The sequence below is a fragment of the Schistocerca piceifrons genome, chromosome 6 (genome assembly GCF_021461385.2).
Source record: "Schistocerca piceifrons isolate TAMUIC-IGC-003096 chromosome 6, iqSchPice1.1, whole genome shotgun sequence".
In the NCBI taxonomy this organism is placed as follows: Eukaryota; Metazoa; Arthropoda; class Insecta; order Orthoptera; family Acrididae; genus Schistocerca; species Schistocerca piceifrons.
In genome coordinates this window covers 394,334,426-394,349,422 of record NC_060143.1, presented here as the reverse complement: position 1 = coordinate 394,349,422, position 14,997 = coordinate 394,334,426, and the positions used below count along the sequence as shown (strand labels likewise).

Here is a 14,997-nt window from a genome sequence, read left to right as displayed (position 1 = left end):
GGTCAAACGGATACCAACTGCGTTTTTTTTAAATAGGAACCCCCATTTTTTATTACATATTCGTGTAGTACGTAAAGAAATATGAAGTTTTACTTGGACCACTTTTTTCGCTATGTGATAGATGGCGCTATAATAGTCACAAACATATGGCTCACAATTTTAGACGAACAGTTGGTAACAGGTAGGTTTTTTAAATTAAAATACAGAACATAGGTACATTAAAATATTTTAATTCGGTTGTTCCAATGTGATACATGTACCTTTGTGAACTTATCATTTCTGAGAAAGCATGCTTTTACAGCGTGATCACCTGTAAATACCACATTAATGCAATAAATGCTCAAAATGATTTCCGTCAACCTCAATGCATTTGGCAATACATTTAACGACAATCCTCTCAACAGTGAGTAGTTCGCCTTCCGTAATGTTCGGACACGGCAAATATCCTTCAACTTTCCCCACAGAAAGAAATCCGGGGACGTCAGATCCGGTGAACGTGCTTCGACGACCAAGCCACCTCTCATGAAATATGCTATTCAATACCGCTTCAACCGCATGCGAGCTATGTGCCGGACATCCATCATGTTGGAAGTACATCGCCAATCTGTCATGCAGTGAAACATCTTGTAGTAACATGGGTAGAACATTACGTAGGAAATCAGTATACATTGCACCTTTTAGATTGCCATCGATAAAACGGGAGCCAATTATCCTTCCTCCCATAATGCCGCACCATACATTAACCCGCCAAGGTCGCTGATGTTCCACTTGTCGCAACCATCGTGGATTTTCCGTTGCCCAAAGGTGCATATATGCCGGTTTTCGTTACTGCTGTTGGTGAATGACGCTTCGTCGTTAATAGAACGCGTGCAAAAAAATCTTTCATTGTCCCGTAATTTCTCTTGTGGCCAGTGGCAGAACTGTACATGACGTCCAAAGTCGTCGCCATGCAATTCCTGGTGCATAGAAATATGGTACGGGTGAAATCGATGTTGATGTAGCATTCTCAACACCGACGTTTTTTAGATTCCCGATTCTCGCGCAATTCGTCTGCTACTGATGTGCGGATTAGCCGCAACAGCAGCTAAAACACCTACTTGGGCATCATCATTTGTAGCAGGTTGTGGTTGACGTTTCACATATGGCTGAAGACCTCGAGCAGTTGGCCCGTTGGGCATTTTGATCACAATAGCCATACATCACAGAAGTTGCGAAGGAAAACAGGTACAAAGAAGGTAGCTGCGAAGAAACCATGGGTAACAGAAGAAATACTTCAGTTGATTGATGAAAGGAGGAAGTACAAACATGTTCCGGGAAAATCAGGAATACAGAAATACAAGTCGCTGAGGAATGAAATAAATAGGAAATGCAGGAAAAATGTGAAGACATCGAAAAAGATATGATTGTCGGAAGGACAGACTCAGCATACAGGAAAGTCAAAACAACCTTTGGTGACATTAAAAGCAACGGTGGTAACATTAAGAGTGCAACGGGAATTCCACTGTTAAATGCAGAGGAGAGAGCAGATAGGTGGAAAGAATACATTGAAAGCCTCTATGAGGGTGAAGATTTGTCTGATGTGATAGAAGAAGAAACAGGAGTCGATTTAGAAGAGATAGGGGATCCAGTATTAGAATCGGAATTTAAAAGAGCTTTGAAGGACTTACAGTCAAATAAGGCAGAAGGGATAGATAACATTCCATCAGAATTTCTAAAATCATTGGGGGAAGTGGCAACAAAACGACTATTCACGTTGGTGTGTAGAATATATGAGTCTGGCGACATACTATCTGACTTTCGGAAAAGCATCATCCACACAATTCCGAAGACGGCAAGAGCTGACAAGTGCGAGAATTATCGGACATTCAGCTTAACAGTTCATGCATCGAAGCTGCTTACAAGAATAATATACAGAAGAATGGAAAAGAAAATTGAGAATGCGTTGGTGACGATCAGTTTGGCTTTAGGAAAAGTAAAGGGTCGAGAGAGGCAATTCTGACGTTACGGCTAATAATGGAAGCAAGGCTAAAGAAAAATCAAGACACTTTCATAGGATTTGTCGACCTGGAATAAGCGTTCGACAATATAAAATGGTGCAAGCTGTTCGAGATTCTGAAAAAAGTAGGGGTAAGCTATAAGGAGAGACGGGTCATATACAATATGTACAACAACCAAGAGGGAATAATAAGAGTGGACGATCAAGAACGAAGTGCTCGTATTAAGAAGGGTGTAAGACAAGGCTGTAGCCTTTCGCCCCTACTCTTCAATCTGTACGTCGAGGAAGCATTGATGGAAATAAAAGAAAGGTTCAGGAGTGGAATTAAAATACAAGGTGAAAGGATATCAATGATACGATTCGCTGATGACATTGCTATCCTGAGTGAAAGTGAAGAAGAATTAAATGATCTGCTGAACGGAATGAACAGTCTAATGAGTACACAGTGTGGTTTGAGAGTAAATCGGAGAAAGACGAAGGTAATGAGAAGTAGTAGAAATGAGAACAGCGAGAAACTTAACATCAGGATTGATGGTCACGGAGTCAATGAAGTTAAGGAATTCTGCTACCTAGGCAGTAAAATAACCAATGACGGTCGGAGCAAGGAGGACATCAAAAGCAGACTCGCTATGGCAAAAAAGGCATTTTTGGCGAAGAGAAGTCTACTAATATCAAATACCGGCCTTAATTTGAGGAAGAAATTTCTGAGGATGTACGTCTGGAGTACAGCATTGTATGGTAGTGAAACATGGACTGTGGGAAAACCGGAACAGAAGAGAATCGAAGCATTTGAGATGTGGTGCTATAGACGAATGTTGAAAATTAGGTGGACTCATAAGGTAAGGAATGAGGAGGTTCTACACAGAATCGGAGAGGAAAGGAATATGTGGAAAACACTGATAAGAAGAAGGGATAGGATGATAGGACATCTGCTAAGACATGAGGGAATGACTTCCATGGTACTAGAGGGAGCTGTAGAGGGCAAAAACTGTAGAGGAAGACAGAGATTGGAATACGTCAAGCAAATAATTGAGGACGTAGGTTGCAAGTGCTACTCTGAGATGAAGAGGTTAGCACAGGAAAGGAATCCGTGGCGGGCCGCATCAAACCAGTCAGTAGACTGATGACCAAAACAAAAAGCCATAAACACGATATCGACCTTTTCCGAAATTAGTAAACGGTCCATTTTAACACGGGTGACGTATCACAAAGCAAATACCGTCCGCACTGGCGCAATGTTACGTGATACCACGTTCTTGTACGTTTGTGACTATTACAGCGCCATCTATCACTAAGCGGAAAAGTGGTCCAACTAAAACATTCATATTTCTTTACGTACTGCACGAATATGTAACAAAAAATGGGGGTTCCTATTTTAAAAAAACGCAGTTGATATCCATTTGACCTAAGGCAGCGCCATCTAGCTGGCCAACCATAGCGCCATCTGGTTTCCCCCTTCAAGCTAGACGAGTTTCGTTCTTTGTAGTTTTTTCGTTCGATGCTTATTTCGTGAGATATTTGGTCCGGTCACTATCAATAGACTACTCTGTATACCGAAGAGTTTCCTAGTTTCCTCAGAATCGAATGAGAAAGATTACATAGCGAAGACAAGCACGAATCCCAAAACTTTGGTTTTTATTTTTTAGACGAAAAGTAAAAGCTTTGCTGAGAAACTAATTACAGTTATGGATGTAGCTTTGCTTCATCTACATAAAACAATTTTTTGAGGTAAATCAAATGACTTAGAATTTCGCTTCACGCGTATCATACGTTACAAGTTGCGTGGAGCGACCAGCACTCCGTACTGCGCCGGGCGACAACGTTGAGGTGATCAGTTCTACAGTAATCCACAAGGCCACTTCGTTGGAAGTACTGTAAGTGGTTTACTGTGACATCGTGGCCATTGCCAGTCTCTGAAATCAGAAACACTTAACATCCTGGGCGGTACTGCCTATCCCCTCGGACATAATCACAGCTTGGACTTATAATCCACAGTGCATGTTCCAATCCAGCTGCTGTCAAACATGAACAGTCCGAGTTGGTGTAAGGCGCCACGGTAACTGAGGTCGAGCCCCACCGTCTCACCGCACTCCTCACTCGCCGCACGCCTCGCTCGCCAGCCAGACACCTGCCAGCGAATAGCCGCGTCCTCTGTCGGCGTCAGACACGAACCCGAGCTTGCCAGAGGTGAAGTCGCGAGCCGCAAGCTGCACCAGCGCCGACGCGGCACAAAAGGCAGCAGACGAAATGTAACTGTGTCAGGCCTATCCAAATCACTTACATTGAAACGCCAAAGAAACTGGTATAGACATGCGTATTCTCCTACAGAGATATGTAAACAGGCAGAATGCGGCGCTGCGGTCGGCAACGCCTATATAAGACAAATGTCTGTCGCAGTTGTTAGCTCGGTTGCTGCTGCTACAATGGCAGCTTATCAATATTTAAGTCAATTTGAACGTGGTGTTATATTCCCCCCCCCCCCTTCCATCCTGTTTTCTCCGCACCTACCCTCTCTCTGCGTCCCCCCCCCCCCAGAGTTCTTTCTTTTGTATACCCCTCCTCTGCCTTTCCCCACTCCCTGTCGCGTCTGCCCAGCACCCACCCCCATCTTATGGGTCCTCGTCCTCCTTCGCCTCCTTTCCCCCCTCCCTCCACTTCGTTTTTTCCACTCCTTCCCCCTTTTTCCTTTCCCGTCATCTGTCCAGGTTCCCCCCATCTGCCCTCGGCTGTGGTATATCATATTTTGCCAATTTTTTTACTGCAGTGTTCAAGTGAATGTTCAGTGTTGTTCATCTTTCCAGTGTTGCCAACAGAAACCATGCTGTCGCCGGGTGTAAATTTTATATCTCTTGCGAACAGAAACCAGACTGTCGCCGTGTTTTTTTAATTGTCTGTCTATTCTTTTACCTGTCTGCTTCATATGTATTTTATTAGCATCATCAACCCTTTGTTCTATGTTTTAAGTTCCACGACTTTCCGCCATTTTACCATTTAAGTCACCGATTTTATCGCCTGGTTTTATTATTTATTGTCTTCATCTTTTTAAAACAAATTCTGTTGGCTGAAGAGTGGCGTACTAAGCTGCTGCCAGCCCGCCCCCTTCGGGGGGAATCGAAACTCAATAAAGAAAAAAAAAGTGGTGTTATAGTCGGTGCACGAGCGATGGGACAGAGTATCTCCGAGGTAGAGCTGAAGTGGGAATTTTCCCGTACGACCATTTCACGACTGAACCGTGAATATCAGGAAACCGGTAAAACATCAAATCTACGACATCGCTGCGGTTGGAAAAAGATCCTGCAAGAATGGGACCCACGACGACTGAAGAGAATCCTTCAACGCGACAGAAGTGCAACCCTTCCGCAAGTTGCTGCAGATTTCAATGCTCGGTCATCAACAAGTGTCAGCACGCAAACCATTTCAACAAAACTCATCGATATGTGCTTTCGGAGGCGAAGACTCGCTAGTGTACCCTTCATGACTGCATGACTGCATGACACGCCCGCCTGGGGCCGTCAACACCAACATCGGACTGTTGATGACTGGAAACATGTTGCCTGGTTGGACGAGTCACGTCTCAAATTGTATCGAGTAGATGAACGTGTACGGGTATGGAGCCAACCACATGAATCCATGAAATCTGTATGTCTGCAGGGGACTGTTCGAGCTGGTAGAGGTTGGTTGGTTGGTTGGTTTGGGGAAGGAGACCAGACAGCGTGGTCATCGGTCTCATCGGAATAGGGAAGGATGGGGAAGGAAGTCGGCCGTGCCCTTTCAGAGGAACCATCCCGGCATTTGCCTGGAGTGATTTGGGGAAATCACGGAAAACCTAAATCAGGATGGCCGCACGCGGGATTGAACCGTCGTCCTTCCGAATGCGAGTCCAGTGTCTAACCACTGCGCCACCTCGCTCGGTAGCTGGTAGAGGGTCTGTAATGGTGTCGGGCGTGCGCAGTTAGTGTAATATGGGACCGCTGATACATCTAGATACGGCTCTGACAGGTGACACATATTTAAGCATCCTGTCTGATCACCTGCATCCATTCATGTCCACTGTGCATTCCGCTGGACTTCGGCAATGATCTCCACCCCTTCGAACTCTTACGATTTATGGACAGTCTTGCAGGATCCATGGTGTTTTTTTTTTCATTTTTTTCATTGTTGATCGTTGTGTGTGGTCGTTGCGAACGTCACGTAACATCCGTTGAAGTTCGTTGTTGATCCTTTCACTCAGTTTTTTTTTTTTTTTTTTTTTTTTTTTATTACAGAGGCGAACCAGCTCTCTGACCGAACATGCTGAGCTACCGTGCCGGCTGGTGTCAGTTCCCTCCAGTACTATTTCAGACATTAGTCGATTCCGGTCAACGTGTTGCAGTACTTCTGAGTGCTCGCAGGAGCCCTACACAGGAGCCCGGGACAATTCATTATTAGTGCTGCACCAAGGACTTGGTTATTCTCCAATGAGTTGTCTGGAGTAGTAAGATACAGCATTCGTGGTGGTCATTTCAATTGGGCTGGAGATGTTTCTGAACCACACCCAATCCAGTGGCCACACCTAAATAGCAAAGTGTGCAGGAATCTGCTCTCCTGTAACACATGATCCATGATCCCTTCTCTTTGAGCTATCAATCACATTTGTGACACATCCAAATAAAAATTTCCATTCACATACCTGTCTAAAAAAATATGGCCTGCTCAGCTTTTGTGATGACTTTCCAGCCCAAATCGTAACATTGGCTTCCTTTCCAATTGCTGCATATAGTGGGGATTTTCCTTAGACGAGATAACTACATTCCTGCAGTGTGAACTGTGATATACAACACATTCATCAGAAGATACAGGTGTACCACTTTCTTTGGCTCTTCTGTGTATTTAGTCGCTTAATCACCCTGGACGAGAGCTGTGTGTTTTACTATGTTACGTTGCGAGCTTTTCGCAGACAGTGGAACCAGTGTGGCGAGCGGCTGGTCGTGTTGCAGGTGATGCGCATGCGGCCGGTGAAGCGCGTGCTGGACCCGTCGCGGCTGCCTCGCAGCTTCGACGCGCGCTCCAAGTGGCCGGGCATGCTGAGCAGAGTGCGAGACCAGGGCTGGTGCGGCGCGTCCTGGGCCATCTCGACGGCGGACGTCGCTTCGGACCGCTTCCACATCATGTCCAAGGGCACCGAGCCCATCACGCTGTCCGCCGGCCACCTGCTCGAGTGCAACAGCCGCGGCCAGCGCGGCTGCCAGGGGGGCAACCTCGACCGCGCCTGGCTCTTCATGCGCAAGTTCGGGTCAGTACCGACACGCACACATCTCCGTCTACACAGTATCTGGGATCCCCAGGTCGAAAAAAAAAGTGTGTGAAATCCTAAGGGGCTAAACTGCTGAGGTCATTGGTCCCTAGCCGGCCGCTGTGGCGAGCGGTTCTAGGCGCTTCAGTCCGGAACCGCGCTGCTGCTACGGTCGCACGTTCGAATCCTGCCTCGGGCATGGATGCGTGTAATGTCCTCAGGTTAGTTAGGCCTAAGCAGTTCTAAGTTCTAGGGGACTGATGACCTCAGTAGTTAAGTCCCATAGTGCTCAGAGCCATTTGAACCATTTTGAACTGGGCAAGTGGCATCCCACAATAATCAAAATCACAGGTTCAAACTGACAGCGTAGCAACCTCCGCTGAAAAAGATCCCACGACCGACGAGCTGTCTTCTGCGCTGGGGACACAACTTCAGAAGACGACAGGTTGGTGAAAAAAATGGTCAGAGACTCTTATTCAATCTCTCCAGATCTCTCCAGCTTCCAGATCCGATTTCCAAAGGGACACAAAATGTATAGTCTCATATTCGACAAAAATGAATTTTTCTATACTTACCCAAGTCCTTTTTTTGTGACGTCAAATTCGTTAAAGACGTTGAAAGTTTCAACACAAACGTCTTTCCATGCTTTCTACGTCTTAAATTTTCCTTATATTTTTCACAGGTGTTGTTCCACAGCACTGGTTTAGATTGCTCTGCAGAAATCAGCCATCCGTATCAATATCTGGTAAACCGCTAATTTACCAGAAAAACTGCGACAACAGTTTTCAAAAAAATTAGAATAAGAGATAATTTTTAAGAGCTCGACTTGCTGTATGATTAAAACAGAAACTAAACTGTCCATGTGTGAACGGCATGGTTGTTTCTGTTCCCTACAAACGAGATCACATCTTATAGAATCCTGATGAAATCTGTTCGTGTCGAGGGAATATTCGCTGCTGTACTGTTTCTGGTTGCCGAATAGAGACCGAAGAACCGTTTCACACTTGTCGGCCGAAAACGAAGCGAACCGAATGGCACCGCGTACATGTGAAACAGGCCATAAGGTGTAAGGTCGAATAAGGAATGTTCCTTCTGCCATAATTTACTACGAGGTCAGATGGGCCAGAAATCAAAACAGTGAAAATTGTGACTATGGAACTTAACAAAATTTAAAAAAAATGGCTCTAGCACTATGGGACTTAACTTCTAAAGTCATCAGTCCCCTAGAACTTAGAACTACTAAAACCTAACTAACCTAGGGACATCACACACATCCATGCCCGAGGCAGGATTCGAACCTGCGACCGTAGCGATCGCGCGGTTCCAGTCTAAAGCGCCTAGAACCGCTCGCCCACTTCGGCCGGCGGAACTGATGACCTCAGATATTAAGTGGTGGTGGTGGTGGTTAGTGTTTAACGTCCCGTCGACAACGAGGTCATTAGAGACGGAGCGCAAGCTCGGGTTAAGGAAGGATTGGGAAGGAAATCGGCCGTGCCCTTTCAAAGGAACCATCCCGGCATTTGCCTGAAACGATTTAGGGAAATCACGGAAAACCTAAATCAGGATGGCCGGAGACGGGATTGAACCGTCGTCCTCCCGAATGCGAGTCCAGTGTGCTAACCACTGCGCCACCTCGCTCGAAGTCCCATAGTGCTTAGAGCCATTTTTTCATCGGTCGGTAGGCGCTACAGTCTGGAACCGCGCGACCGCTACGGTCGCATGTTCGAATCCTGCCTCGGGCATGGATGTGTGTGATGCTCAGAGTCATCATCGGTCCCTAGACTTACACACTACTCAAACTAACTTAAACTAACGTATGCTAAGAACAACACACACACCCATGCCCAAGGGAGGACTCGGACCTCCGGCGGGAGGAGCGCGCAATCCGTGACATGGCGCCTCAAACCGCGCGGCCCGCATTTTTGACGAGGACGTCATACATAATACAAAAACTGAAGCACACATGTATGCACGTATGATCCACATGTCCTGCTGACCTACTCGACTCCTTTCCACCAAACTTGGCACACATACCACTGTCTGGAAAGAGCCACTTTAGGTGTAAGAACCAACTATCTATCAAAGGCATTGGGGTGAAGAATAATTGTAGCCCACGACTTATGAATATCCAGACTTTATTTATCCAATTAAATTCTTCACTTGTGCGGCCATAGTGTCCGTAGTTGCTTTATAATTCATGAGGGTAGTTTTGATCCGTCGTTGCAACTACAAAAATGCGTGATTTTTCCACCAGACACGTTTCGCTTTATTGAGGTAAAGCATTATCAGTGGTCTGTAATTAAGTTATTTGCATTTTGATTTGCTTTTTAGATCGAAAAACAGTTCGTTAAGAATAGGTTGATTTGTACTTACGGTGATTTTTCGGCTGATTTCTCGCTTACATCGGGAAATGCCGTCTCCTAGCTCATCGTTGTTTTTCTGTGTATAACACAGATACTTTACCTCAAGAAAGCGAAACGCGTCTGGTGAAAAAAATCGCACATTTTTGTAGTTGCAACGACAGATCAAAAATATCCTCAAGAACCAATTTATCCAGTATTTGAGAATGAGAGAACTTAGCGACTTGCAACAAACTTTACGTATTGTACGATTCCAAACCATTAAGAAACCTGTTTTTCTCGCTGACGACCCCCCGCAAAGCGATGAAAGGGAAAAAGTTTATCGCTTACATTTTCGCTATCCGTGCAGTAAAGCTGCCGCATCAGTCCAGATCTTTTAAGTTATTACTTCTTTACTAGGCCGCCAGGGTAGCCGAGCTTCCTGGACTCGGGTAGGCGCGCCGGCCCCAGATCGAAATCGCCCGGCGGATTAACGACGAGTGTGCCGGCCAGCCTGGATGTGGTTTTTAGGCTTTTTTCCCACATCCCGCTAGGTGAATAATGGGCTGGTCCCCATATTCCGCCTCAGTTACACGCGTCACAGACATTTGAAACACGTCCGCACTATTTCACGGTTTACACTAGACACAGACAGTTGGGGTACACTGATTCCGTACTTGGGGGGGGGGGGGGGGGGGTTCGGGGTGGCGGCAGGAAGGGGCATCCGGCCATCCCTAAACCATTGCCAAATCCGTTGTAACAAAAATGTTCAAATGTGTGTGAAATCTTATGGGACTTAACTGCTAAGGTCATCAGTCCCTAAGCTTACACACTACTTAACCTAAATTATCCTAAGGACAAACACACACACCCATGCCCGAGGGAGGACTCGAACCTCCGCCGGGACCAGCCTCGCAGTCCACGGCTGCAGCGCTTTAGACCGCTCGGCTAATCCTGCGCGGCTCCGTTGTAACCACGCCGACCCTGTGGTCGCTGTGGGGCTATGGCGTAAAGCGAAAGAAGAAGAAGACGAAATATTCATATATATCACTGAATGTACCTCAAAAACTACATCATTGTACGAGACGTAGTTCAGGAGATGTGACGTCATAAACACTGAGATGCGTGAGAAACTGCCGCATCATGCATGATGTGTAAATTTATTATTTATTTGCTACTAACTCGATACGCCACAGATTTCGGAGACAGCATCCACATACGCTGCTGAATATATGTACAGAATTACACATAAAAAACATGAAAATTATATCATTGTAGGAGATATTGTTCAGGGGATACGACGTTACAAATATTGAGGTGCGTGGAAACAAAACTGCAGGGCGAAATTTGCTACAGGTACGGGTGAAATATGTATACAAATATGTCTCAAATATGTTACATTTATGTGACATGTGCGCAGTCTGGCAATTCCGAAGGTAAAAATCTCCTCCTAAACCCATGGATCGATTTCAGCCACAGTTGGTACACATATTACTTGCTACCTGGAAACAAACAGTGTGGGGTTAAGAACCACCAGTTTGGTATCAGGGTGGGGGATAGACAGGGGGTGAGGGGGGGGGGGGGGGGAGTTGATGCCATGGAGAGGGAAGGTGGGTGCGGATATGGACAGAGAAGGGAAGGAGGAAATGGACAGAAAGGGGAAGACTTTTCAGTGTCAATAAACTTCACCAACAGCCGTATACTTAAAGATATTTTATTTTATTCTGAACCAGTTGTGGCAATTCATTTTGCCACCTTCTGCCCCATACACTTTCATCCAAATAAACGAACTTATCGTATAAAAAACTAAAACTAAACTAAACTCCTCCCGAACAGGCCATGAAGGCCCAACGGTACGGACCGGCCGTCGTGTCATCCTCAGCCCACATGCATCACTGGATGCAGATATGGAGGGGCATGTGGTCAGCATACTGCTCTCCCAGCCGTATGTCAGTTTCCGAGACTTCTCAATCAAGTAGCTCCTCAGTTTGCCTCATAAGGGCTGAGTGCACGCCGCTTGCCAACAGCGCTCGGCAGACCGGGTGTCACCCATCCAAGTACTAGCCGAGCCCGACAGCGCTTAACTAGGGTGATCTGACAGGAACCGATTTACCTCTGCAGCAAGGCCGTTGGCAAACTTATGTATAGCGCCATAAAATACTGGATATCGTGAATTCCAATTGTTATACAAATGCTTCGTACGAAGCAGTGACAGCGACAGAATTGTTTTATGGCGCTATACAATAAGTTCGTTTATTTGTATAAAAGCGTATGTGGCCTGAAGATGGCAAAATGAGTTGCCAAAACTGGTTACTTTCAGAATAAAATAAAATACCTTAAAGTATACGGCTGTTGGTGACGTTATTGACATTGAAAGGTACTTACCAGCTCATGTACCCCGACCATGACGGACCAACATAGATTGAAAAGGGAAGAGGTTGAGATGGATGAAGAGTGGGGGAGGAGGGACAGAGACAGTGCAGAGGAGGAGATGGTCACAGTGAGTAGGGATGAGGAGATGGACAGAGGGGGGGGGGAGGGGGGTTACAGACAGTGGGAGGATGACATGGACAGACAGAGGGAAGAGCTGTGCATTGACTTAGAAAGTGTGAGGAGGTGAACTTAGTGGAGGGAAGGGGAGATGGACTTACAGGCAGAAAGAAGGTGATAGAGAGAGGGGGAGAAGCAGATGGCAGGGGTAGGAGGTGATACACAGTGAGGGGGAGGGGGAGATGGACAGAGGGGTAAGGAGGACATGGACTAACAGAGGACTGGAATAAATACATATCTGGGCAGTGCCAGTTACTCAGCGAGGGGGTGATAAAATTAAGAAATCCAAATAAAACATTCGTTATAAAATGCGTCCAGTTTTTATTGGACATAGAGCTACAGGTGTTAGAATATAACCCAAACAAATACTCACAGAATGTTTTAAGGAAAGGCAAATGATTGAATTCAAAGTAACAAATTCGACCTCCCGTTTCGATGCACTGTCGTCGGACCTAGATTTTGTGGTGAACTTTGTGTCTGTAAACCCGGTAGGATCGCAGAAATCTTAAGTCCGCCTGTAACCTGGAGTTCACCTTTCAACGATGTGAGGAGTCGCCAGAAACAACATTTGATTCAGATTCCTCGCTAGACTGAAGGTCCCCTTCTCCGGTTGGATAACTGGAGTAGATTAGGGACATGCTAGCAGTCCAAGTGGCATCCAATTGAAAGTCCAGCACCCAGCCACTGAGCCATATGAAGTCTATACAACTATATAAAGACAAGACGTTGTTTAACGTTGTCACCAAAATCCTCGGAAAGGTCTTGACCAATTTACTTCAAACTTTTACACAACGCCCAAGTAATCATCCAGATGGAAATAGGCTTTTTAATATTTTAATATACAGGATGAGTCATTAACTATAGTCACCTAGAATAACTCCGAAAGTATGGTGGTAGATGAAAAGTTTGTGGGACAATTGTTGCATGGGACATCGGGGTCCATAATATGACGTTGGCTTTTTGTTGCTAGGTGGGGTCGCATCAGGGATATGAAGGTCAGCTTTGTTTTTTTTTTTTAAATGGGGTGCTGTATATTGGTACTTATTTTCTGATAGTGGCTCTCGAGACGAATCCAATGACATGCAACAATAAGGTTCTTGAAGGTCAACTAAGGCCACAAGGGTGGTATGAACGTCCATTCACAGAAGGTGTTCGAAGTGAAGACCATTGGTATGAGTGCATTGCTGCAATCTTCTTATCACGGATTGAGTGGTATTGGTTATCACTTCGGCACTTATTGAAGCATGTGCTCTGACAATTCTCTCTTGTATATCATGCAAATAGTAAATATTCGCTGAATACGGAGTCTCCATCTAACGTGCTATTGACATGTAAACACCATTCGATGGTTTTGTAATACAACACTAATAGGAATGGAAAGACTAGTATCATCGAATAAAGCGAATGTGAATGATGTATTCCTTTGAAGAACAAGTCGATATGCTTCTCATTTATGGAGAAAGCCAACGAAATTCAGTGAGAGCTAGAGACTTATCACCTGAAAGATATCCTCAACATACTCACTCCACATGTCGAACATTTAAATATGTGTATGATAAACTGAGAACAACTGGATCTTTAACACATCGGAAACATATGCGACAAAGGAGAGTTATTAAGGAGGGAACTAAAATTGGTACTCTTGCCATTGTGGTTCGAGATCCTTGTGTTAGTTTGGGTCAAATCGCAAGGGAATCTGGCAAGAGCCAGAGTAGTGTTGTTCGTGTTCTGCATCAACATAAATATCATCCTTATCATATCAGTCTCCACCAAGAATTAACTGGTATCGATTGTATGCGTCACATTGAATTCTGCCAATGGGCTCAACTTCAGACTCAGAGGGATGACACATTTATTAATTTGATTTTATTTACTGATAAGGCTACATTCACGAACCATGGGAATGTTAATTTGCATAACATCCATTACTGGGCAACTGAAAATACATGTTGCCTGCCGGAAGTTGCACACCAAAAACCTTGGTCTTTGAATGTATGGTGTGGGACAGAATTATAGGCCCCAATTTTTCATCAAAGGAAATCTTAATTGTAGGAAGTACACCACCTTCCTGCAAGAAACATTAGGTCTATTATTGGAAGAAATACCTTTAGGAACAAGAAACAGAATGTGGTATCAACACGATGGGTATCTGGCACATTTTTCGCTGATGGCTAGAAATGAGTTGCAGAGACAATTCCCATATCATTGGATTGGACGCAGAAGAGATGTGTCATGGCCGGCTTGTTCACCAGACTTGATGCCTCTCAATTTTTCTTGTAGGGATTCGTAAAAGATATTGTTTATAAATCACTTTTATGTAAACTGAAACTCCCAACTCAAACCTCAAAATAAAAACTGCAGTCAGTAAACCCATAACAACTGGAATACAGCAGTGTGAAATGAAAACTTAACTCTATACACATACTATATGGAAAGTTTCATTTGAATTAGTTTATACTACTACCTCCTAAAATATTTGCTATTTCTTCTTAAACACCCTATATTGTGTATTAAGCAGTTAAATATAAATCTATCCATCCAGTGCACCAGTATGTGCACTATCATACATCATACAAAGAGTATTTACATCATCTCCTTGACATGTTGCAGAGCATCTCATGAGTTGTGCTTTGGAGACTTCGGCACAATTCCTTATTAGTGCTGCACCAACATTGACCCATGTGGAACTTAATTATTCTCCAGTGAGTTGTCTGGAGTAGTAAGTTACAGGATTCATGGTGGTCATTTCAATTGGGCTGGAGATGTTTCTGAACCACAACCAATCCAGTGGCCACACCTAAATAGCAAAGTGTGCAGGGAGTCTGTTCTCCTGTAACAAT

General features: G+C 44.9%; 1 protein-coding gene across 1 annotated transcript in view; it reads left to right on the top strand.

The window, feature by feature from the left end:
- The window catches only part of LOC124802731 (tubulointerstitial nephritis antigen-like), a 519,347-nt gene that overhangs the window by 489,367 nt on the left and 14,983 nt on the right, over window positions 1-14,997 (top strand). The window contains exon 7 of the mRNA XM_047263700.1: window positions 6,973-7,268. Coding sequence (XP_047119656.1) covers window positions 6,973-7,268 — 296 coding nt within the window. The remainder of the gene's footprint in view (window positions 1-6,972; window positions 7,269-14,997) is intronic.